The sequence below is a fragment of the Uloborus diversus genome, chromosome 1 (genome assembly GCF_026930045.1).
Source record: "Uloborus diversus isolate 005 chromosome 1, Udiv.v.3.1, whole genome shotgun sequence".
NCBI classification, from domain to species: Eukaryota; Metazoa; Arthropoda; class Arachnida; order Araneae; family Uloboridae; genus Uloborus; species Uloborus diversus.
Window position 1 is genome coordinate 179,527,457 of NC_072731.1, and position 27,102 is coordinate 179,554,558.

Here is a 27,102-nt window from a genome sequence, read left to right on the forward strand (position 1 = left end):
TGTGACACCATAGCAGCTTAAACCATTTTTTTTTACTTATTTTTTTCAACAGAACGGTTCAAACACTTGATAGTTTATTGAAATTTGTTAACTTTTCAATTTACAAAGTTTGAACAGAACAACGTCTGTCGGGTCCTCTACAGTGGCGGATTGGTTGAAAAAATCGGCCCTGGCATTAGGAGATGTAGCGGCCCCATAGCTCTTATGGATATTAAATTTTACCTAACGTTACAATTGGGATATCACTTATATATGAGGAAATTATTCTTAACAATTAAATATGTTTTATTTAAACAAAATTTAACACATATGAACACTTCTGCGCTTTAATGGTGAACAAATTGATACAGTATTAGCTAAACCTTATTTTGGGGGGAAATTGTAACTGTAATTGTCCATTTAAGTATTTTTATAATGCCCGGAACTTGAGTGAATATTTCCTTAATGATAACACTGATTGGCTAGTATGTCCTTTTCTCCAGTCATAACAAGTAACTTAATTGCCCTGTTAATTACTGGGCCCTGTCATAAACATCCCCCTTTTTATACTACCATATCCAGGGCCGCGCCAGGCCTGATTGGCGCCGTAGTGCAAATGTCTTTTGAGCGCCTGTATGCACTGGCGTTAAAGCAAAATATAGTTAACTCCTGCAGTCAGGTTTTGTGGACAAATGTAATATGAAAAAAATACGTTTGGCATTTAATTTATTAAAAGAAAAACAATTTGTAAATTTTCAATTTTGGAGCACAGTGTATGTTTTTACTGCACATCTCAAAGTTATTCGAGTATGGGCGGTTGTAAGGGAGAGACAATTGGAATTACTTTTGGAATCTGACTTTTTCTCTTGGAAACCGTGCATTGATCTGCCGTTAAAAAAGAGATTGACAGTTTCAGTTAATCAAAACTTTTTACCCCAACAATTTTTAAAAAGTCTTGGAATATGATCGAAATAATTATTGCTTGCAGCTTAAATTTCTAATATTTGATATACTGTCCTGAAAGCAAGATGTCTATTTCTGGACTTCATATTGATCAATATTTAAATTGTTTCTGAAGAAAATGTTTCAAAATATAGAGAATTGTGAAAAACCCACTTTACTGAGCAGTGTTAACAATGCTTTAAATATCTATCTAATTGATAAATAACTATTCAAAGTGTTATGTCTGTCAAAACATGACAACAGAGTATTGAATAGATTTCAAAATTGAAGTAGACATTATTCCCCTTAAAGCCTTAAAATCTGAAACTAAAATCATTTCCGGTAAAATCAAAAATTGTAAAATACAGAACAATTACAAAAAGCATTGAATTTAAGATCCAAAACAAATACATAGTCTCTCAAAAGTTTTTTTTTCTTTTTAATTTCATGCGAAAAAATTAACGAGATAAAAGAGGGGCGGGGGGGGGGGGAATCGAGTAATAATGGACAACTCGTTAGTTTTTGGAACTAAAAAATTAACCTAAAACATTGTTTACAATACATAAATATTATGCACTTCTAAGTAATATGCAAATGTGCTGACCGTATTTTTTTTTTTTTTTTTTTTTTTTTTATGTATGATAACATGAAACAGTGGACAGTGGAATTACAACGAATGAAAAATCACAAGAAGACTATGATTGCACCAATTATAATACAAGATGTTCAGCACAAGAACCAAAATGGGGATAAGCAAATTCATGCTCCTTGTATGCTCAATCTCGTGTAACATAGACATACCGAAATAGCATTCGCGGCTCCACATTAGGAAGGAAAATGGGCCGTGGTAGCCTGATCGGTAGAGTGTCGGATTCAGGGCCGAGGGTCCTGAGTTCGAACCTCGATGGTCGAAGATCCACCGTCGTCATTAAAGGGGACTGGGCGACGTTAAATATGCTCGTGGTCTCAATGTCCTCCAAGTGAAACGATTCCTCTGGGGGTGCTAGCACCAGGTAGCTATTAGCACCTAGACTAGTTCTAAATTCTCATTAACTGTTCGATCCGGTGATGGTGCTGCCATCTATCGGTATATAAAATAATGGAGGCAAGGCACTTAGTATGCAGTCCTCGACATAAATACAGTTGTAGTCAGTTGTGACTCTGAATAGGAATAGGATAGGAAGGAAAATGCTAATGTATGCATTAATTAAGTCGCTTGTTTTCAGTGTAAAAGATAGCGCTTTTGAATAGCATAATTAGTCACAAGTCAATAATTTTTCCTTTCAGATTCTCTGCAAGACGTATTAATTGTTTCAATTAACACTAAGCAGTATAATTTCACTTTTCACTCCAGAGTCCCATACCTGCCACTATTTGTGGCTTAACCAGTTGAATGGGACCCTGAAGACAGCTCTGATTTTTTGATCCAGTCCAGAAACCGAGCATTCCCTGGTCCAGCATTCCCAGAGGTATCGTTTCACTTGGAGGACTTTGCGACCACAAGAACATTTAACGTCCCCCAGTCACCATTAATGAAGACGGTGGATCTTCGACAGTGAGGATCGAACTCACAAGTCCGACGATCAGACGCTTTATCGCCAGTATAATTTTACTGTCTGTATAAGATATAATGAAGAATTCCATTTTACTTTTGGTTTAGAGTTTATTTTTCCTTCATTTGAAGCATTTTTGATCGGTAGAGCTCGGCGCCTTTTTGGTTCTGGCGCCGCCATGCATCGCACGACCTTGCACATAGGGACGGCGCGGCCCTGACCATATCCTGACGACCCCCAGACTCGATTCGAGGTCAAAAACCTGGTGGGAGGGGGTCGGGTACGAGTTTGGCAGACCCTTAATATTTTTTCAAACGCATGTATCAATACAAAGAGAGAGTGGACTTAGCTTTTCTGACTTCTGGGAGTCATTAAAGTATTAACAATATAAACTTAATGGAAAGATTAACATTGAGTCTGAAATAGGGGGCCCCCCTTCCCGAAATTTTTTTGAAATTGTAGTCTTAAAAACTCAATTTTAGACAATATTTGGTGATGTTACGTTAACATAGTTTCAGGTGTTCGCCTGCTCCAATTTTTCAGAAGTGGAAATCCAAAAACAGAATTTTAAATTATCTTCGAGTATATGGTATGACGAGCAGTTCCAGGGGCTCTCCTCTGAAATTTTTAAAAATATATTAGCTCTAAAAAACCCAGTTTTAGAAGATCTTTGGTGATTTTAAGTCGAGATAGATTCTGAGGCCATCCACCAGAAAGTTTTCAAATTGAAGTCTTAAAAGCCTTTTTTAGTCAAGATAGGGCACCTGCAATTACTCGAAAGTTAAGTTCCAAAATTGAAATTTTTGCTGACGTTCAGTGAAGTTAGGAAAAAGAGTTTTCAGGAGACTCTCCCTGGAAAATTTTCGAAATTGAAGCACTAAAAACGAGATTTAAAACGTTCTTCATTGATGATGCCGAGAGAGAGGGGGGGACGGGGCACTTTCCCAGAAAGTTTTTGACACTGTTAATTTAAAAACAGTTTTAGACCATCTTTGGGAATGTTAAAAAAAAAAATGGGAGAAGTTTGAGTACTTTCCTCCAGCAAATTTTTGAAACTGGATGCTCCTCAATGGTATTTTAAGATTGTATATTTTTAAATAATTTTATGGAAAAAAATTTTGTGTTACTTTTATTCCAATTGTTATAAACAGGGTTGCCGAGAGCAAAAACGGATCCGGGAAAAAAATGACAAAGGTCAATTTTTTCACAAACCTCCTTCAGTTGCATTTTATAGCAATTGTGAATTGTCATTTATAAATAAAAGCGTCAAAGAGACCAAATGTATTTTAACGTTTTACGACCGCTAAAGTTTCCTTGTTTTTTTTTTTTTTAATTTATTCATTTATTTTTTATTATACCACTAAAAATATATTGGCAGCCCCAGAGCCCGACTAACTAAAAGTAAGGCCCTAGGCCCACATTAGTTTGGAGGTCCCCCGAAGATAATGCAGTGTTTGATTTACATTTTTAAAGCACAAATGCACTTTTGGAGGTCTCTTTGTCTATTCACACAATTATGTATAAATCACTTATGTGCATTTATGAATCCCCTTTGGGCCCCCTCATAATTGTGACCAAGTAAATTCGTTACTGGCAGAATGATTAAAAATTCCCCTTTAAAGAAGTTTTTTTTTCCAATTAATAAGTCATAATTTTTTATTTTTTAAAAAATACGTGTATTTTTCATATCGTGGCAATGCTATGCATAATTCTTTAAAAAATGTGTTCTTTAAAAAATGTCTCTTTAAAAAATGTCCTTAGGAACATGGGGCCCAGGCCTAGACACAGTCAGCCTGTGTGGTAATCAGGCCCTGGGCAACCCCATTTCAGAAATTCCCCTCCCCCCCCCCTCTTGTGGTGACGGCCCTACCTCCCTCCACCCGCAAGCTATAACTCATGCGTAAGGAGGAGCTGAGGCAGTGTTTTGCGAATTTGCGTTATTCTAAACACATGCGCGCAAAATTTACATTTTACTGTTAGTAGACAAGCCCGAAAGACTATGCTGTTAGTTGATCGGCCCCAAGCATGACCGGCCCACCGGGCAGATGCCCGGTTGCCCGCCGGCTGTATCCGCCACTGGTCCTCTAGTACATTTATATATACGGACCTCCCTCATATAACACGGATCTTCTACAACACGGTTTTGATATTATTACACTCTACAAAACTTGAATTTAATAGTGCACAATTTTGATACGAAACAAACTTCAAAAGATTGAGTTATATTTTTGTTCCACACACTGCTAAAAAATGGATGATATTAACTCTAAAAAGCTTTTTTTTAAAGAAACTAATGTGAGAAATTGTGCCTATCTCTAACTCAAAAGTTTGGTTTGACTGTTTTCTCATTTTGTTCAAGCAAAAAGATAAAAATTATTTTGTTTCCAATACATTGTAAGAAGATAACATTAGGATTAAACGCAAGCTAAGTTTGGCAAACAATAAATAAAAAAATTTAGCCAAAACGAAATATGACATAAAGTAAATAGAATAGGGAAGTTGCAACCTATTAAATGTTCATATTTTTTCTACTGGATATTGTTAATTGACCCTCAAAACTAAAAAATTCACAATTGCCGAATTTTAAAACAGTGATTGATTCTTAATGAATTTTTAAAAATCCACGCGCAAAAGTGCGCTCTTCTGAAATGTCACGAGCTTATGTCACAGGGCACTAATGGGCAGCCTTCCGCCGAAGATCCCTTGTTTTCGTACGGACATTTTGAGCACGCTGATATTTTTATTTTTTAGAAATTCAATAATACTTTTGAACACACTCTGGAGGCCGGATTCGTTAAAGCACAATCTAAATAATCTTCCTCAAGTAACATCAATGATGATATTCGAATATTTCCGAGAGGATGAGAGATTTAATGTTCCAGAAACGAGAGGAGTTAAATGCGAGGAGATAAGCTTTTTACGTTTCGTCTTCGAAGCCAACTGCATGTCCTTCAGCTGCTCCCGTATCGGAAGAGCGCATGACGTCACTTCCTATGTCATTTGACGTCACAAGTGTTTGAACTTGAAAAATTAATTATAAAAAACTACTTATCGTATCGCAAAAAAATTTTCACCTATGATGTTACTCTATCATATAAAAATAAAATTGAAAAATCGAAAACTTCCCTATTACTCTATTTCATTTTATATTTTTGTTTTGTTGTTGTTGCTCAAACAAACTTTATTGCTCAGAAAAGTTCAGACTTCCTTCTGAAAATATGCGTTTCATTTTTAGTAAAGAAAGTATTATTGTAGTCCATAATAATTTTAATTTGAGGTATGAAAAGAATTAAGTTGTATTGTTAATAGCAAATCTAGTTTTGGATCGTGGGGCATATATTTGGATCATATTTCCATAATATTTTAATTTGAGGTACGAAAAGAATTAAGTTGTATGGTTAATAGCAAATCTAGTTTTGGATCGTGGGGCATATATTTGGATCGTATTTTGGTTCCTAGTTTTTGATTGTATGCTTTAACGACCCAAAATTTCAGCGATTAAAAAATTTGCACTTTCAGACTTGGTTTTGACATAACATAGAACACATTGCTTGATTTGCATTATTTCAGTCTCAGATAACACAGTTTTGATATAACATGAAACAAGTTTCGATACACAACAATACATATTGACCTGATTTTTGTTATGTACATGATTAATTAGTTTAAAAAATAAGTAAAAAATACTTTATAACTTTTTCTCTTTTTATAACTTCTGATAGGTCTAGTATAACAAGGTTTTGACACTACAAAGTATGAATTAACTGTGTTAGAGGAGAGACACTTGTACAATAGGGTGGGCGAAAAAACAACTTTTTTTTTTTTTTGCGATGATGGGTAGTGTGAGAAAGGTGCCATTGGTGGAGCAAAATGCAAAAAAAATTGAATTTTTTTGCACAATTTCTTGATCTGCTGCAATTAATTTTTTTGCACAATTTCTTGATCTGCTGCAATTGGGTTGAAGTTTCGAAAAAATACTGTTTTTTGCCAAAATGAGTAAAAATAGTATGTTTTTATTTTCAATGATGTGTTGCGCGAAAGGTGCCATCAGTGGCACCAAACTCCCATAAAAATTTTGATGTTTGTGGTATAGTTCTTTCCTTTGCCACAAATGAGTAGAAGTTCTAGCAATTTTAAGGTTATTTAAGGTTATCAATAAATTTTCTCAAATAGTAAAGAATTCGTTTTCCCAATATTTCTCTGCTAATATTTATATAGTTTTATCACAAGTGATGCATTTTTAGATGCGTGGTGTGTCATAAATTAACTACTTATTGCATATAAGTTTTAAATTTGAAATGTGCTATTTGAAAACTTTGCAGCTGAATTCAAAATTAAGGTTAAACAGCACAGAACTGAAAAAAAGAACTAAAGATGGGGTGGATGTACAGAAAATTCCTGCATGTACTTTGAACTGAGAGTTCTTATCTGCACTGTTTTAGGTAATAAAAGCTTTTTTCAAGTTGAATTTCTGTATTTTAGCACTTTTACTTCTGTTACAGTATCGCTACAACGAAAGCATTTTTTCCTTTGTAGTCATCTGCAAATCATGTGCCATTTTAGTAGTATTTCTATTTACTACACACAGCTGGCTTAGGACATCAGATTCTAAAATTGTTTCGAACACTATGTTTGTTTCAGTTTCTTGTGACGAAAGACATTCCGTGATTCAAGGTTTGCTGATATTAGTTGAGAACCAAACCGGAGCATATCATCGTATTCAGTTAACCTGAATTTTAATTTTGGAGCCTTAAATATTTAAATTTCTTGATCCTTATTTCTTCTTTTAATTTATTCAATTAATACTCATCACAATGTTTTGATACCTAGGTTTTTGTCAGTTTCCATTGCTGTGGTAGCATTGTTGTGAATTCTTAGGTTGGCCATTTTATTTACTTTTTTAATCCCTTCTGCGTACCTTGGTCGTTTCTTTAGGCGAATCATAAGGGCAAATCAATTCATGTAACGAACAGTTGGACACATCATAAGGCATCTTTGGGTTTCGACAACTTAAGCCAAGCAAAGAGTTCAGTAGGCAGCTGTGAGCCACCTAGACTACGTAATAGGCCCTAGTTGGCAATCTTGAAACTCTGAAGTGCACAGTCCAGTTGAAACAGTTGCACAACTATCAATTACATGTTTTTGGTCTGTACAAATGGCACCTTTTCTGCTCAACTCATCATTGAAAATAGAAATATATAATATTTTTACTAATTTAGGCTAAAAACATGAAAAAACAGCCTTTTTCCAAAACTTTAACCCAATTGCGGCAAATCGAGAAATTGTGCAAAAGATTCAAATTTTTTTATGTGCATTTTGTTTCACCAAAGGCACCTTTTCTGCACTACCCATCATCGAAATTAAAAAAAGTTGTTTTTCGACCCACCCTACGGTACATACATAAAGAAAAAGCTTATAAACAATGGAACATTATTTCAAACCCGTGAAAATATATATTTCAATCAGTACACAAACTTTAGTCAAAAAAACACAAAAGAATTTGAAAAATAATGTATTACTTTTCATTATAAGGTTTTCCCACGTATGAGCTTGCAGAGATTGCACTATTCTAGCATAACCTTTTGAGTCGGGTATTAAGTCATCTGAAAAAGTTATAGCAAAAAGTTTTAAATAATGTAAGTTCTCTTTACACCATGCCAAATAAAATTTTTCAAGACATAACAACAATTTTCAAGTTACCATTCAGCTATTAATTCAATCACATGCAGTAACAGACAAATAAAATACCTTCATCATTTTCTTCAAGAGGATTCAATTCCACAAGTTCAAACTGATTTTTAGCACACCAGTAGAGAATATTTTTACGCAGCAAATCTTTAAAAAATACATAACAGTAAGAATATGTACATAACTGCTATTAATTAACAATGTAAGTTTTATACAGTTCCACCAAGAGAACAACTTGGATAAAATTTGTAATAATGAAAGTAATGAGAAGAAACATTATGGTAATTTCAAAGTCACAAACATTGTTCAAAAGTATTCTGACATTTCTCAGTAGCTTTTAAGATTTCCATGCAAATTTATGTTATATACTTATGTACTAAATTTTAAGATAATTTTTGATTAAAATAATTCATTAAATTCTTTTTTTTTCACTGCTTTCTTTTGTCAAAGAAAAACAAATGAAAGTGAACACAAAGTTTGATACATTGAATCGACGCAATAAATATTGCTACCAAAAAACAAAATTCATTCAGAAGGCAAAAAGGGATACAGTGCACAGGGTGGCGACAGGAACTGTGAAAAAAAGTTCCCTGACTTTTCCCTGATTTCTCTGATTAAGTTCACCAAATTTCCCTGATTTACGTTACCAATGATAATGGTTTTCTTTCTTTGCTTTACTTGAAATCCATTGTATGTTTGTATAAAATGCAGTATTTTAAACGTTTTAAGTTATGTAAAGTTGTTGAACTAAAGATATATTTTAAAAAGATGCTACATTTTTTAATAAAATGGTTCAAAAAAAAAAAAAAAAACATGACAATTTGGGGGGGGGGGAATGACCTACAAAACAGTATATTAAATTTTTATACAATGGAAAGATTATAGAAAATTAAAATAAAAAAAAACTTTACTTCCAGAAACCACTTAGCAAAAGAATTTAAGAAACTATTAAAATTACTTTTAAGAACATGTGTATTTATGATAGTTCAAAATAATTTCAATTACATTTTAGTTCTAAGTTTTCAAACAGTATAATAATTGTTGAAAGAATAACAAGTAATAGTAAAAGAATAGAAGTAATGTAGTTATTCTTATATAACTAATTGACATATTTATGCAAAACAGATGAAACCCGTTGACAACCATTCATAGGGAGCTTTTCTCTAATCAAGAACATACAGTGGCTCCCAAAAGTCTTCGTACACCTATGACTTTCAACGAAATAGGCCCTAATCCATTGGTTAGAATTAATATTTCAGAATAGGTATTTAATTATAAGATCTATGATAAATTTTTAACAAAACTACATGAAAAGTTTAAAAAAATTCTTAAAACTTAATTTTTAAAAAATCAAAAACCAAAAAGTGCCGGAAATTTTATCGCACAAAAGTCTTCGTACACTTTTAAAAATGTCTATATATTATTGAATAATCTTTCTTTTCATTAAGTTATTAATTAGTAGAATATCAGGCAGTATTCATAACACCTTTTAAACGTCTGGGAATATATTTCATTGTTTTTTTTTGAGTAATTTCTGAGTAAGTGTTCAACCACACATCGAGTCTTACTGTTTCTAGCTCTATTTTCGTTTCAAAGCCCTATTTTCGCAATCTAGCCTCCAGATATCTCAAATATGTTAGATTAAGTTCAAATCTGGAGATTGAGAGGGTATTTTCTAAACTTTAGGACAATTTTCGAGGCACTAGACGCAAAAGTTGAAAACTGTGTGCTTCTTATCGTTATCTTGATAAAAAAACAAAGTTGTTTTCAATAACTAAATTTTTGGCTAAGAGTTCAAAATTGGTTTTTAAAATATTTAAAGGAGCAGCATGATTCATTATTTCATCAAAAAATTCCAAACTACCTAGTCCTAGTCATGCTGATATGCACCCTCACACTAGAACACCTCCACCGTCCTGATTAACTGATCCAACTAAGTTCTTAAGATTAAGTTCCTAATTCTTTTTTCTACTTACAATTATACAACAATTTAACCAAAAATGTTGAATTAATTTTTATCTGTAAGTAAGACGTAATTATAAAATGTTTTAAGCTTATTTATCATTGATTTTGCGACGAAAAGTGCTTTTCGCATGATCAAGAAATTTTCTGCGTGAAGAGATCCCATTTAATCCAGCTAATCAGAGAACTTGGCGAACAATTTTAGGTGAAAATTAAATGTAAAATGTTTCATTTAACTCTGCAGAAACTTTTACAGCACTCAAATGTGTGTTTCATAAATTTTTTAACTTTAAATCTCTGATCACGTTTTGTCAACTTTGCCGGTTGACCTTTTCTTACCTTGTTTGCGGTCTGATTCCTGTCTTTAAAGCATTTTATCAAGCACTTTACTATTCAAAAAAATAAATTAACTAATTTAGAGACATTTCAAACCAATTTACCGGTACTGTGGGAAAAAAAATTCAAATTTTGAATGGCGTTTGTGGTTTTTTACGAATACCAGCCATTTTACAGTAATGAGCACAATATTAAGGAATAAATAAACAAAAAATTAAAGCCAAATGAGTTATAAGGGTCAAAATAATGCAAAAATATTAATAAAACGGCATATGATAATTTTAATCATGAATTTATTCGAAAATGTTTGAGTGTACGATGACTTTTGTGGCGTGTTATTTCTCAGTCTCTTCGTTTTCTGACCCATTTCGAAAAGAAGATCCGTCAATATTTTGAAGAAACCAATGGGTTGTATTTAGAATGACATAGGAATGATGTGAAAAAGTATTGGACTTTATATTCGAATTCAGTTTCGAGTTACTTTGGTTTTTAATAAAAAATTTCAAAGTGTACGAACACTTTTGGGAGCCACTGTAGGTTTTAATGAATGAATGCAGCATTTTAACAATAAAAAAAATAAAGATATTTTCTTAAGTACACAAGTTAACTCTATTTCAAATGATTTCAGTATGTAATGAGAAAAAATCTTAGATTGCTTTTGTAACAAACAACTTTGAAATGCAAGGAAAAAAAAAGCAATTAGTTAATTTCAAAATATATAAAAGAAGAATACAGCTTGGTTATAAAATCAAAGAATCACTAAAGTCTGAAGAAAATAAAACCTTTATAATCTGCGGTGACAACAAATAGTATAACGGCAAAAAACAAAGTTTTTTTAATTGAAAGTTCAATTTTAGCAATTCAATTAAAAACGCGAAGAAGTAATAACTTTTGAGCTTTTATTGAATTAATTCAAAAACCAAAGATTTCTTCTTGAAATCGTGATTATAGTACGCTAATTACTTTGAGACAATGGAATAAAGGCAAAGGAGCTAAGGCATAATTGAAGGCTTCCTCTTTGCCTGTATGGTGGTTTATTTTACATAGGATTGAAAGCGTAAAAGGAAATTTCAAGCTAGGTAAAATAAACAACCTAACAGACACAAAAGCAATCTTAGGAAGTTCATCCTGTGGTTAATAAGTAAGATTCAATACTTTGACATTGAGGAAAAAAGATGCACAAATATGCGGCAGTGTATAATTGCACCTCATTAATTTTACCTTTTTTTTTCTTTTTTTTTTTTTGAACAGATAATTGGCGGAAAATGCGCAGGGAATTAAGAGTACTTAATTTTGTAAAGCAAAAAAAAAAATTTCTTTCTTCAAAAAATCAATTTTCCCTGATTTTTTGTTATTTTTTCAAAATTCCCTGATATTTCCCTGACTTTTCCCTGATTAATAAAGTTCCCTGACTTTTCCCTGATCTCCCTGATTTCCCTGATCTGTCGCCACCCTGGTGCATTTTCAATGCAAAGTAGTTCAAATTTACTACATTCAATTTTCTTTTCCTTAGCACCATTAGAAAGAACAGCCTCTAAACTATGTTTTTTTTTCAGATAAGGATGAAAAAAATCAGCTTGAAGAACTGTCTGTCTTAATGAATTGCGCTAAGCTTGCACAATATTTGATCAATACTGGAGGCTTGAAGTTTTGGAAGCTTAAAGTATTTTTGGTTTCTAATATGTTCTTAGCATGTTTGCGAGTTTAAGCTCATTAGCACCCCTGATAATTCAACTGTTTGTACTTTGTAATTTTATAGACAAAATAGCTTTTCTTAATGGGTTACACCCCCAGTTGCAGAACTTAAAAGTTAATCTATAACAGATATTGTCATCAAAAGAAGCTTACATAATCCTTCACATGAAAAATAGCCTGTTTTCAATGTGCTGTAGCTCAAATTTGCCACCAATTTTCATTCTGTAAGCACTATTGGAAAGAACATATTTTTTCCTCTAACAGAACATATTTTTTGTTTTGATGACTGAAAACAAATCTTTCTTCATGTGGAGGATTATGATAGTCACTTTAGATGGCAATATCTATAAAAGAATTAATATATAAGCTCAGCAGATGCAAGCATTTAAAAGGCAAATTTGTCAACTGAATTAGAAGTACAAAATCTTAAATAACTTTTGTGCAGAATTAATGAAAACCTTAAAAGCAGGAAAAAATTTCTCCTACCTGCATTTTTGTAAAAAGTTTACATGCATGCTACACATAAGTTAATAAGCTTAAATTCACAAATGTACTAGAAAGTATTAACAACCAAAAGTACTTTAATCTCCTAAAAAGTCTCCAGTGTAACAAAAAAATCTGAAAGCTTAGCCTAAACATGGCAATTTCTTACGACATACAGTTTTTCAAGCTCTTTTTTTCATTTTTATCTGAAAGAACACTATAAAAAACATATTTTGGTAGGAAAAAAGCAGTTCCTTGTAATAGTGCCAACGGAAAAAAAATAGATGTCAATATCTTTCACAAAATCAATATTTACATTGTGCAACTGTAACCAATTAAAAAAAACTATTTTGACAATAGAATAACAAAGTAGGAGCTTTTGAACTATTTTTGCTCAGAATATATGACAACTAAATAAAGGAAAAAAATTCCTCACTGCATTTTGTCAAGAGTTTACATGTGTGCTACACAAAAGCTAATAAGCTTAAACTCAAAAAAAAATACTGGGACATCAAAACATCAGGCCTCCAGTGCAGTAAAATTTTCAGTAAGCTTAGCCTAACTTAGCTTTGCTGCAGATCATTGAAACTTGAAGTCCTAGCAATCCTATGACTGGCCTAGTTTTGCTTAGACAACTCTATACCATCCTGCTTGTGATATGTTTACATACATTTTTAAATATAACTTATGTGAATACTTGATGATAGTAAATTACTCATATTTGGCCAACTTTTAGACCCTGACAACCCTTATTAGGTACCAGAAAAAAGTAGACGACCTTACTCTAAATATTTTATTTACAACTTTGACTAACAAATTTTTAGAAACTCAATGAATGTAAATTACTGATTTTTGGGTACCTTTTAGACCTTACCGCTTCAACACCGGATTCAAAAGCGATGAACTTAAAAGTGTCGTTGAAGAGAAAGATTCAACTGCTGTTCAGATGAAGGAGGAGGAAGGGCTATTTCGAAAGCAATATGCTTATGAAGGTTGTACAGGGTGCCCAGAAATAACTGATGGTTCAAAAAAAATTTATTACTGTAATACAAGTTTTTCTATAATGATAAAATGAATGTTAAATAAAAGTAACATCATTGTTGTTCAATGTTTAAGTATTAGTTTCTATTCTTGTGCCTTTAACTGTAACCACAAACGACAATCTTTTCTGAAGGCTTCTGCAGTGGCATGCACAACAGAGAATGGAATTTCATTCCATATCTTTAGTAGTAAATGTTACAATTCAATTGTGGACATTGGTTTTAGACTTTTAAATTTATTTCCCATATAACTCCAGTGGATTGAGAATCAGTTCTGGATGCAGGCCATTCTTTTGCGGAATTAAAGGATGGACAATTCTGTTTGCATCATTGTTGAACAATCTTCGCTTTGTGGGCGGGCGCCGAACAATGAAATGTGCTGAAATTGCTGAAATGTGAATGAATCCTTTTTTAAATAATTTTTGGACTTCTTTAATCATGTGAGATTTCAATACTTTTTGTAAATAATAATTTCTGTCAATTTTCACAACATTTTAAACAAAAAGAAGGGTCAGTTTTCCTCTCTTGCTTACAGCACCCCAAACCATTACTGAAAATGGTTTCTGGAACCTCTGAACAATTTTTTTAGTTGAACTGATATTCTGCATTGATGTTGCATACCTAAGTCCTGTAATTTTGCCCATTATGAGATGCTTGTGGCAAAAATAATTTTTCATCCGAAAAAATTATCTCATTAGCAGCGTGTCTTTTCAGCAGCTCTTTGCACTTTCTTAGTCTTTTAACTTTATTTTTCTCTGTTAATGCATGGAATGGACTGTCATTTTCTTGTAAGCTTTTAATTTTAAATCCTGTTTTGTGATGATTCCAGCCATATTTTTTGATAAATTTAGGTCTCATGAAAATTTTCTGACAGGCTGTGCAGGATTTCTTCGAATTCTTTCGCGGACACATTTTATTAATTTTTTTGTTTGTACACTGCATTTTCTTCCACCACTATGCCTTACTTCTACACAACCTGCTTCTTTAAACCGTTTTACAGTTCTTTCAGTTAATCTCTTTAACACATATACATACTTCAGTTTTTTAAAAATTTCACAATTCCGCTTACCTTTTAAATGCAATTCCAGAATTAAATGTCGTTTAGCATCCATCTTGATAATGCAAAGAATAAAACGAATTTTAATTCAAAATATCGTCAGCGTTATTGCTCGTAGCATTAAATATAAACTACTAAGTGTTGCCAAGACTAAAGAACATCTTGAATGCAAATTATGCATAAATGAATTTTGTCTTCTGTTATTTGTGGGCACCTTGCATAAATGACTTGCTGTGTAAAAATAGCAGACAAACAATGATCGACCAGATGTTTTCTTCAGTACTATATTTTTTCTGGTAAGTACATTCATTTGAAAAAACACATGAATTAAAAATGTCCGTGAAATCAACATTCAATATTTATTATAATCAATCTGTTTTTATTACTAAATCACATTTGTCCAATTGTGATCACATTAAGGGGCGTCTACTGTATATGGTGTCAAGTAGAGTATCTTTGGTCTTATTTTGTGGGGGGGGGGTTACTTTAGCCCAAAGATTGAAAAATTCAATCAGAGCTACCAGTAAGGGCGGTTAATTGATTACGTAAGGATGATTTTGGCAATTTTTGACCCCTCCCCCCTTTTTTATGTAAGATTCCATTTCATTTTTTATAATAATAAAATAACAAATGTTACAACACTGGGATCAATATTACATTAAACCTTTTTGTGTAAAGAAATATTTTCTAAAGAGGTGAAATCTATACTGAATGTTTTTTCGACATTTTTTTATATATATTGCGATACTAATTGAAAATAAAACATGCCATACATAGTGCAATTCTTTTATTATATTTTACACTATTCATTCCCTATAAAACAAATAAAAAACACCTCATCCTAATATGTTTGTTACCTTTCAGACGCAAATGAAATATGATCGCTGTCAAACCACTTGACCGCGCGATTTCTAATAAAAAATATCCACTTGGAAAATATTACGTAATAATGGGCTTGACCCCCCCCCCACACAAAAGTAAGGGTATATAGAGATTTTTCCAACCCCCCTCCCCCTCGGGACCCTTACATAATTAATGAATGGCCTCTAATAGTTAAGTCAAGCAAATATTGTTTGGACTAGGCCCTTGAAAGGAATAAGGAATAGTCGCTCTTCTATGTCTAATACAAAACAGAAAATCTCTTTTTGTTGGTTGGGTAAGTTATTCACAAAGCCAAAGTTTCCCCAGTTGGCGATAATATAGGCAAAAAATAGCCAATAATTGGGGCAAACCTAACCTGACAACATCATAATGCATTTTATTTATAAAAAAAAATTAATAAATAATGAATAAAAATAAAAGCAAATTGCTTAATGCCATTATGTTTTCAAAATCACTGAAGGAGGGGGGCAATACCCCCCCTCCCCCCCCCGATTGCCTAAATGATGGTCTTGGGTTTTGCCGCCAGTGTAGTGTGCTGCAAATCAGGAAAATTTTGCTTTCAGGCTGCATTTTACAATTTTCACTCAATAACAATTTTTGGAAATTCAATTAGGGTTGGACAATACTAGTGGGATCCCTGATGCTTTGTAGAAAACAGTTATTTGAGAGCAAATTTATGGGGAAAATTTTTTTCTAAATTTTTAACTTCACACACACAAGAGTGTTTCTATATTGAAAGAAAGACAAAATAAACATACCAGGAAATTCTTCACTGAAGTTGTTGCAGACCATTATTCTCACTTCTGGTTGTATATTGTCATAAATCATAATCCATTTGAGAATGTCTTCAAAACTTGAATCCTATAAATAATTTCTATAAATGCATTTGACCTTTTTATGTTTGGCATATGTTACTTCATATTAAAGAAACAAAAAACAATTTTTAGCAGTAGACTAAACAGTTTTAATCCAAAATTGGAAAGAAATGGCAAAAAACATGTGCAATTATGAATGTAAGAGACAAAAAACTTATGTGTCTGAAAATCTTTAAAAACATCAAGCCGCAACACTTTTTTTTTTCAACTTATATTTAGAAAATCATCAAGTTAGGGTTGTTTTAAACGAATAATTTTAGTAAGGCAATTATTCATCAATTGATAATCAAATCATTGTGGCTTTTCTAAATAATTTTGCTGCTTTGTTAATGTTAGACAAGGGGTGAGAGAAGGGAAGGAAGAACACGGGTTCACTTCGTAGAAAATTCAAAATTGAAATCTTACAGACAAAGGCTATCTTTAGTCATTAATCTAAGGATTAGGCAATTTGGAGCCCTCTCTTGGAAAATTTTTAAATCTAAGTCTTAAAAAACATTTAAAGCTGTATAATGTTAAGGGAAGGGTTCAGGGCAGCTTGCAGAATATTTTTTGACATTAAAGTTTTAAAAAATGCAATTTTAGGTTAAATGTTAGGTTTTATGTAGAGAAAATACCCTTGCTAAAGAAAACTAAGTGCATCAAAGATTCTGAAGGTGCAGAAAAATTTTGATTATGAAAGATTTAAAATAGAGACGTACCGAGTAGCCGAGTACTCGGCCTTTCACTACTCGGCCGAGTTACCAAGTACCAATTGCGTTTTAACAAGAACCACCGACACACGTGATGAATTTTGAACTTATTGGAATAGTAGTATAGACCTCCTTGTCCATATAATAGTTTTTAAAACTAAATTCCTGGTGAAATTTAATTACGCATTATATAAACAATTTTGTTTGTCAAAAATTTTACCAAAAAATGATTTTTAAAATTAAAAATAAATAAATAAAAGGTATGATTAATCAAGTTGGAATTAAAACAAATTACAGAAAAATCCCTCTAATGCAGACACTAACAGGACAATTTTTTTTGTCCGCAATCGAGAGGTGTCCGCAGGACAGGGGTTTAATAATGTTATTTGAATTGGAAGTGGGGAATTAAAAATTGTCCGCATAAGAGGGGTGTCCGTTAGGAGGGGTTTCACTGTATACCAATCAATTATAGTTCTAGTCCGCCAAACATAAATATTTTTTTAAAGCAGATAAAACAAATATGCAAGAACACTGCAGACACGTTTCCGCTCCCCCCCCCCCCTTACAAGGAATGTCTTTTTCAGTGCATAACATGTGAGCTAGAGAAGGTAAAGACATTCAACAAAAAAATCCAACTTTTGTCGGATGCCTTTAAATCTACGAGCTCCCATTTTGTGCATAGAAAAAGGAATTCCTTGTAACTTCCAAAACACGTATCTGCAGTGTTCCTACACTGTGCTTTTAACATTGTTTTATTTCCTTTAATTTTTTAAGCAAAGGTATTTTTATATTTTTTATAACTAATTTTTGTTTGTAGCAAATATCCATTTTTAATATAAAAATTCCATATTTTCTATACTTGCCTTTTTTTGCATAATTTTTAATAAACAAGTTTAATAAACTTTGGGGACATTAAAAGAAAGATTTATACCATTGAAGCATTACAAACTTCATTATTCTCAAAATTTAAATTTGACTTATAAATTTTAATTGTAAATTATTGCAGAATATAATGCTTGCTCTTTTTTTTTTTAATATAAATTTTGGTATCTGTCTTGGACAATATTCAATTTTTTGCAACTACTCGGTATTGGCCGAGTATCTGATCAGAATTTGGCCGAGTACCGAGTAATTACTGAGTACTCGGTACGTCTCTAATTTAAAACATTATGGTACTTTTCTGTTAGAGGCACACATACCTTGCTTCGCCCATTTTTATTTTTTGCGACTTAATTTATTTATCGCTATTGCAAAGGAAGGCTTTTGTATTTGGTGACATTCAACAACTTCAATTTCTGAATTCTAGGCTGGTTATATAATTGTTGATATCGCAATTCCTTCAAGATTGCCATCAATGTAGAAAGAAATAAGTCGTCAAATCTTTAACAGAAAAGCACCCCATCTTAGTGTAATTCAAATTCAAAATAAAAAGGACAAAATTCAAACCTTAGAACTATCAAAATAAATAACAGAAGCTTTTATTGAATCTGCAAAGTCTTTCGTAAACGGCGTTTTATCAACTATTGCATACAAATTGACTTCAGCAGAGTAATATTTCGTATCAAACTTCCATGGATAACCTTTAATATTTTCACTATAGAAGGAAGAAGCGGGCAGCACTTCAACATCAAGAATTCCTGCACAAGAGGTGAAGAAAATCGAATTAAAAATTAGAATCAGAAGGGAAAATAGAGTTAAATATCAATGTCACAAAGTTTCACTCGTTTCATTTAGAAATAAACTCAATAACTATTAGAAACAGAGTTTTATTTTCAGAAGGTAACAGAACAACGAAAGTAAAGGAAAGAACACAAAGCAAATACAAACTCTCAATGATATGCTCAGGTGAAATACCATCCGAAATGACTATTACTCCTTCAGCATTTATCTTACTTGCTGCTGAGTTCATTGTGCTGACTATTTTTTGATTCTTCGCTTTAAAATTTCTCACCCCTAAAACAAAACAAAATCATAGGAGTTAGTTTATAGGAGGCGTTGATAAGTTTGTTTACTATCAGGAGAGAAACTTTTACATTACGTTACATTACATTTCGCTTAATATTCATAATAGATCGAAAGAAAAGAGCATTAGGTCTCTCCTCTTTGACACGTATGAAGTGCCGCAGAGTTTATACAAATCGAATACGCTACCTTGCGGTGATTAACAATACTATCGAAAAAGGTTAAACATTCCATCCCACATGTTTTCTTCGGGGTAAATTACAGGCTTCAGACAGTTTGTGGTGCTTGTAATTTCAGAAGAATAGAAAAGAAAACTTCCCACAAACACAATGAAAAATTAATGTCATTCACAAAGTTTCAAAGCAAGTTATAAGTTACGGATTTGTTTGTTTTACGTTTTCCATTCGCCATTAGACAGTGGCTGCAGAGTCCCCTATATTTTATTGGAGTTTTGAATAAGAATTTATCCCATAAACTACTACTCACAAAAAGCTATCCTCTTTATGGTATGAGTTAGGGACTCTATGGGCAGGCCCAATCTGCGTACCCGCAGAACCCGCAGGGCGGTAGAAGGGCTCAGCAGCCCAAGAAATTAAAAAAAAAAAAAAAAAAACTAGTACTAAGACATATTAACGTCGCAATATACACTGATTGCCTCTGTGGAGGCGAACTACAGATTTTGTTGCAGGGGTCCCAAAACTTATAAATCCGGGCCTGAGTATGTGTCGTGTCATTATACAAGGCACGAGGAGAGAAGGAATCGACTGTGCAGGCTGCTCCTTTGACATTCAAAGCGTGGATGTTTTAAGGGGTGTTTTTTTTTTAGGAAGTGAGTGAGGCTCTTATTCTGAGGGGGTATATGACTGGGTGAGCGATTGCTCTTTTGGGCGGGAAAAAAGTTGTTGGGCCCTTAAACACGTGCCACCCCTCCCCTACACACTCCGAGGTCTGCGGGGACGCAGATCCGAGTCTGCTCCTGATCCATTTTTTGTTCTTCACAGATCTGAGTCAACTTTGATCATAACAAACTTTTTTTTTTTTTGCATAACAAAATATTGGTGAAGTTTTCAACCACATTTATAGAAGAACTCTTTCTCTTGTTTCTGCTAAAAATCAAATGTTTGTCATGTTTCAAGAGCTAAGGTTGACTTAAGCAGACGAAGTTTAAAACAGTTAGAAATTTCTTTGAGGAATAAAGGTTCAGAGCAATCACGGATGCGCTCCTCTCCCTCATATGTTACTTACTTTCTCCCTCATGTTACTAAAGATTACCAAAAACAACGTTTCGATTACTTTAAGTTCTTGCCTTAAACATGTGCGAGTCCCAGACCCTCTCTGCTCGATTGTGTCATGACCTCTCTCCCCTTCTTATTTGTGTGTCTGTTGTGTGTGTGGGTAAGTGAAGGATATCTTGAACGATGGTAGGGAAAGAGATAGAATTAGGGGATTAGAGAAAAAAATTTCGAAATTCGGAGGTTCAACCTTGGAAATTTACCGATAATGAAGTCCTAAAAATACGATTCTGAACTTCATGACGTTAGGGAAAGAATATCCCAGTACGGGGAAGAGGCTCTGCTCTCAGCAGTGTTTCTTTCAGATCTTTTGCTCGTAGGGTGGGGGGCACTTTGAAAGATTGGGGGGCAAGGGCGTATTTAAGGGGAAGGGGCACTTAAAGAGTTCGGAGGAGTCAAGAGCGTATTTAAGGAGTGGGATCCCCTCCCCCCACGAGAAATAAATTTAAAATTAGCAACACTGAATAACTTTATAACTTCAATCTATGAAGTTACCTTATCGTGTTTGACTTCCCGAGACTCCTCAAATAAATCCCTTTATGCGTCCGCGGGCCGGACGATATGATTTTTAAAAAGCACTTCTGGTTCATTACATCGTTCCCATAAAAATATAACAGATCAAAAGACTGACAGTAATGCAATATTATGAAAAACAAAAATGTTTATTGGAAAATATAAAAAATAAATAAAAAAAAAAGTAATGAAAATATTTCTTAACCATTAAAACATACACAAGATCAACCTAAGTAAGAAAAATATTATCAAGTTTCATATTGACGGTTCTCCGTCACGCTGTAAATGCATAGGAAACTTTTTAATTTATAAAACACGTAACGAAGCATGTATATCATGTAATAAAAAATTTTTAAAACTAAGCACATTAACAGAAACAAATATTCGTTGAATTGTTCATTCTGAAGTCAAATTTGGTTTTATTAAATTGTCTTACAATTCTTAAAACTAATAATAACATGTAATAAAATGAAAATTTCAAACAGTGAAGAAAAATAACTCTGGCAAAGTTTCACAGGAAAAAAAAAGACAAGGAAAATGATTAGAGCGCGGATTATGCGTACTAAAAAATCATAAAAAAATGCATGCATATGTATGCACTAAAAATATTCAATAAAAGCTAAAAATTACGCTGAAAACGATTTTTTTTTCTCTTTTTTTTAACTTTCGTGAAGAAAGAAGTGAAAAAAAATCTTTTGAAAAACGCAGTAATATGCATTTAAAATAATAATAATAATAATACCGTTTTTATGCATTTATATGCACTAAACGTCAAAAGGGGCCAAAATTAGCGATTATATATGCACACATGCAAAAGAAGGATTTGTAATATGAGCAAAAGTAAATAACCAATAAAATAACTAAAACTAAAGTTATAAAAAAATTAGGGTTTTTAAAGAAATATTTTTAATTTTTCGATTGAAAAATGTGTAATATTACTAAATTTGAACACAAGTTATTAATAGTCAAATTTTACGCATGAGAAACTTTCAAAGAGTTATTTCTTTTACTTAAAATTAAAAAAAAAATTTTATGAAGTTAACAATTTTTAATGCGAACAATACAATATTATCATGCGTGGTTATTGTAAATAAATTTTTAAACTAAAGAAAATATGTATAATAAAAAACAAGAACTTCCCTCAAAATAATTTGTTTTTGTCTGTGATTTCAAATATGATCGTTAAAGACAGTAAAGACTTCTGTAGGGAGACTTAATCAAGTTCACACGTTAGAGGGCTTCAAGTTCTAGAATGATTATGAAATAAATCTGTTGTTTTCTCTCTCAGAGAAAATCCACGTAGATTTTCCGACGTGTTCAGAAAGTCTAAAAGCCGTGGGATGACCTAAAGAGGGGAGGGTAGTAAAAGATGCCGAATTTTTAGACATTTCTTTCGAAAAGAAAGAAATATCTAACCATGTTATTTATCATATAAAAGAGAAACGAATATGGACATTATAGGCATTTCCATTACAGCCCGCCAAAGATAACTCACAACCCACTATCCCTCCCCCTCCATACAATGATCCTTATCCAAGAAACTTGATTTCCAACGAGATGTACCATGAGTGCCCACAGAGTACATGTCCTAAGGTTCCGACACAAACCTCAGCAATGCATCATGTGAGTTAACTACTAGATAAATATATAGATAACATAGTTCCCCAACCACCCCATCCCTATCACAACACCACAACAGCAATAAACGAATAACAAACGAATGAGGGTAATAAAAAGGGGAAACATATCTTGTTCGTCAATTAGTTAAACATATTTGTCCAGGGAAAAAAATAAACCGTTTGTTGACAGCGAGGGACTCTCCATCGACAGTGACAAAATGCAGGCCACAGAGGCTGCCCCCCCCCCCCTCCTCCCGATAATACAGTTCAGAATTTTCTATAATTTCCTTCTTTTTTTTTAATCTTTACGCAGTAAAACAAGTGTAATCCAAATTTTTCTCTGGGGCGGGGGGGAGGGGGCAGTTGGCCTACACGCCCCCCGCCCCCCCCCCCGACAGATGCCTGAAAGAAACCCTGACTCTAAGTATAAAGAATTTCATGTTGTTATCGTCATTTATGCTTCCTTTTAAGTAGAAAGCCACTTTTTTATTCAGAAATCAAAATATTACTAAATAAAATTCATTCACGGTTCAAAGACCAAGCTTCAATGTTTTTTGAAACTAAATTCAATTTTAGGCTATCTGTGGAAGAAAAGTTGCCTAGGAAACAGTCGAAAACGAACTTTTAAGCTATCTTATTTGATGTCAAAAAATGGGGAAAAAGCAGGAACTCTCTTTGAGAATCTTTCGATGTTGAAGATTGAAAAACGCAATTTTAAGCTATCTTTGCTATCTATCACGTTAGGGCCGCCTAACGTGGATGGCCAAAGTGGAATTGCAAGTTTTGAAAAATATGAAGCTAAAATGCATGTTTAAGACTGAAAACTATACTTAGGAAATAAATACAGGTAGTTATCAAAATAATGGAAACACTTGGAAAAAAAGTTTCGGAATCTCTACCCTGCTGTAAATGTTCAGTTTATAAAGGAGTCTTACTAACTATAATCACTCACACTGGTGAACCCAGATCGTGATTGAGTTCTGTGGTCACTTTTGCTCAGGGGCGGATCCAGACTATGGATTTGGGAGGGGAACTTTTTTAGCAGTTTATATGTTTATGGGGGATGGGGGATATGAAATTACGCATTAAAAAAATAACCGTAGAAATTGAATTTTACAACTTATTCTCTTTTAAAGCTTCTTACAAAAAACATTTTTGCTTTACAAATTCTGCAAGTATAATTTTCAGAAAATATTCAAAAAAGCTGTTATTTTCATTGTTATATTTGTATATTTTTTAGTCCTAAAATTTTCGCCAACTGATTAAGGGGGTCCGGGGACAAATTTTGAAATTATTAGCCCTAAGAACGCAGTTTTAGATGGCATCTGATGGTGTTACGGGGAGGAAAGATTCGAGGGGCTTTCTGCTGAAATTTTTAGAAATTGAAGTTTTAAAAACGCGATTATAGGCGATATTTGTTGACGGTAAGGTAAGAGACGGGACTTTTGGGGGCTGCCCTAGATCGATTTTGTTTTTGTAAAATAGATCGAAATCGATTACCCCACCGCCCAATTTTTCAAAATTAAAGATCCTAAACCCAGGTACAGACTAACTTTGATAATGTTATAAGCAGTGAGGTTCTGGGGTTCTTACCAAAAAATATTTCGAAATTGAAATCCTATTAAACGAAGTTTTTAAGCGATATTCGGTGACGAAGAATTTAAATGCTCTCCTCTCCCCCTTAAAATTTTTAAAAATTGTAATTTTTTCATTTTTAGATCTCTTACGAAAGCATTCGAGCCCTTGTCCGGAAATTTTTCGTAATTGATGTCTTAAAAACGTGACTGCAGACCATATTTGGTAACATTAGGATTTCGGCAATTTTTCAAATTTGAAGCTTCAAAAAAGCAACATTAAACGACTCTCGATGTCTTTAGAATGCGAGGTATTTGGTAGTTTTCTCCGGGAATTTTTTCAGAATTCAAGCCCCGAAAACGAGATTTGAGACACTATTTAAAGGTTTCGGCGGGGTAAAGGGGGCTTCCCAATTATGAAGACTTTCTTATTTTTAGACCGACTAGGAAAAAGAAAAAAAAAATGGTGGTGATATAATTGACTGATCAGTAAACCGCCACGATTGAAAATTTTTATTTCAAGGTTCTTTTCCAAAGAAATTTAGATTTTTTCGCGTCATTCTTTTTTTAACTTATTAAAATAACTTCGTTTTTCCAAGGTCCGTTCTATTATTCTCTTTAATTGTAAGAAATGGTTTTGAGAAACATTCTAATCAGCATTCTAGGGTGGTCCCTCATCCCCTCTGGTTGCGCCACTGAATTGTAGAAGCTTTAAATTTTTTGAACTCTACACCAAATGAATACAAAAGACAGTTTAAACAGGTTTGTGTTCAAAAAGACTTATTTTGAAAGATTACTGGAAAACAGATGCAAAAAAGCAAGTACGAAAATTTGGGAGACTGGGAATAGCTCTAAAGTCGATAAATTGAACTACTACTGGGAAGCTGTACTGTGCCATATCGATGAGCCTTTTAGTACGATGAAAAATATTTACTCAGTCCCCAAACTCGATTTTTTATGTAAACTTATCATAGTCTTATAACCTATGACCTAAGCATTTAATTTTTATATTTTTCTATAATTGTCTTTAAATTTCTCCATGGCCGGATCTTCAACTTTTCAGAACCGAAGCAAAACCTAAATCCTGCCAACCTTTACCCACCTTCGTTGAAATTTTATATCGAGGTTCAATGAGAAAACAACAGAAATAGTGTAAATTTACATCTTCCTAGAAGTTGTCTCACGGCAACTGGGAGGGGGGGGGGGTGACAAAGAGTATCGACTATGTAAAAAAGGTAAGCCAAGGGTATTGGCTTGCTGCTGCCTAGATCCGGCAGTGCTATTCCTGTATTCACACAAGTAATAGGCACGAATTCATTTATTAAGCAATTCCTGTTTCTCTGTATCAAAGCATGTATCAAATAGTGAAAACAAAGTGTCAACAATGAGATGTTCTCGTTTTAGTTTAGTGTCAACTCCAACCAGGGGCGGCATTTCAGCATTCATTTGGGGGGGGTCAAGTTTTTTAAGTACGAATTACCTCAGTATGGAAACAAAACACATATCGGCTAACAGCAAGTAATCATGATATTGGGGGGGGGGGGGTGAGGAGACTGCATAGTTAAAGAGCCCCCAGAAAAGATATTTGTTAATGCAAAAAAATTTTAAAAAATTAGTATATATTTTTAAAAAGTATCTATGAAAACATACTATGCATTGTGCAGCTGAAGTGTGTTTTCAGTGTTGCCAGATTGGGGGACATTTCCCCATTTTGGGGAAATCTGGTGCTCTCTGGGGAAATTTTGGGGAAATGGGTTTTGAGGGGAATTCTTTGGGGAAATTTTTATCTCTTGGGGAAAACCTGGGGGAAAAAAAACCTCAAGGAAAAAATAATTTTTTTCGTATTTAGATTCACGTCAAGAAGTAGTAGTTACATTGTTTGTATCAAACAGCGTTGGTTTAGCTTTACTGAACTTTATGGAATTCGCATTTCGCATTATGCGGAATGTTATGCTACGGAATTCGCATTAATGTTCTGCGTGAGTAACTAGTTGATACGTGAAACGGGTAAAAATAAATGCGATGAAGAATGTTCTTGGATAAATATATACAAAAATCATAGTTTAAATGTACATACAGAAGCAGAGTAATAAATACAAGCTAAAAAAAAAAATGGCTATTTCTTATCTTTCGGTCAGGCGCTTGTATTTATGACTAGTGGTACCCGCATGGCTTTGCCCATAGTAGAAAATTAAAAGGTCTTTTGGTTCCCCCTCTATATTTACAAATAATGCATGATCTTGCCCACGTTACGGTTCCACGTTGTGATAGCTTGATAATTTACTCGTCTATCTTATGATAATTTTGCTTAGGAAAATGTTCTTAAAATTGGAATAGAAAAAGAAGAAAATCGGATTTTCGAAAAATCGCTTAAATGTGTTAAAGGTCAAATTTCATGAAAATCAGCCGAACGGTCTAGGCGCTATGCACGTAACAGAGATATTGACAGACAGAGAGATATCCAGACAGAGAGACTTTCAGCTTTATTATTAGTACAGATAAAGAAAGATATTGATAAAGAAGACAAAAAAAAAAAAAAAAGCGAAAATGGGAAGAAAAAAAAAAGTTGGGGAATTTTCTAAGAAAATTTGGTTATTTGGGAAAAAAAAAAATTTCAAGAGACAAAAATATTAGAGGAAGTCGATTTGTTTTCTGAAAATATTAGTGGAAAAATAATTTTTGAATTCGGGGAATTTTGGTAGAAAACATTACTTTTTGGGGAAAAATTGGTAGGGAATTGGGGAAATCTGGATTTGACCATCTGGCAACACTGTGTGTTTCTAGCAGAAGAAAGTGATGAACACTCATTAAATTGACATATTTAAAGTATGAGCGTAACAATGAATGTAAAATACCAAGGCATTTTCTTGTGAAAATCATGCAGCAACACTACTTTACGGGCCTCTCATAACCATCGTTATTCTGAGCACACAAGAACGAAATATTTAGCCTATATGAGGA

At 33.3% G+C, this 27,102-nt stretch overlaps 1 protein-coding gene across 2 annotated transcripts in view; it reads right to left on the bottom strand.

The window, feature by feature from the left end:
- LOC129233677 (alpha- and gamma-adaptin-binding protein p34-like) overlaps positions 1–27,102 on the bottom strand; it is a 71,705-nt gene that overhangs the window by 13,963 nt on the left and 30,640 nt on the right. For both annotated transcript variants that reach the window (XM_054867659.1, XM_054867667.1), the window contains exons 2-6: positions 19,009–19,134; positions 18,628–18,818; positions 16,376–16,478; positions 8,223–8,309; positions 7,994–8,077 (exon numbers count right to left, since the gene is read on the bottom strand). In XM_054867659.1, the coding sequence (XP_054723634.1) occupies positions 7,994–8,077; positions 8,223–8,309; positions 16,376–16,478; positions 18,628–18,818; positions 19,009–19,090 (547 nt within the window). In that variant the 5' untranslated portion in view covers positions 19,091–19,134. The remainder of the gene's footprint in view (positions 1–7,993; positions 8,078–8,222; positions 8,310–16,375; positions 16,479–18,627; positions 18,819–19,008; positions 19,135–27,102) is intronic.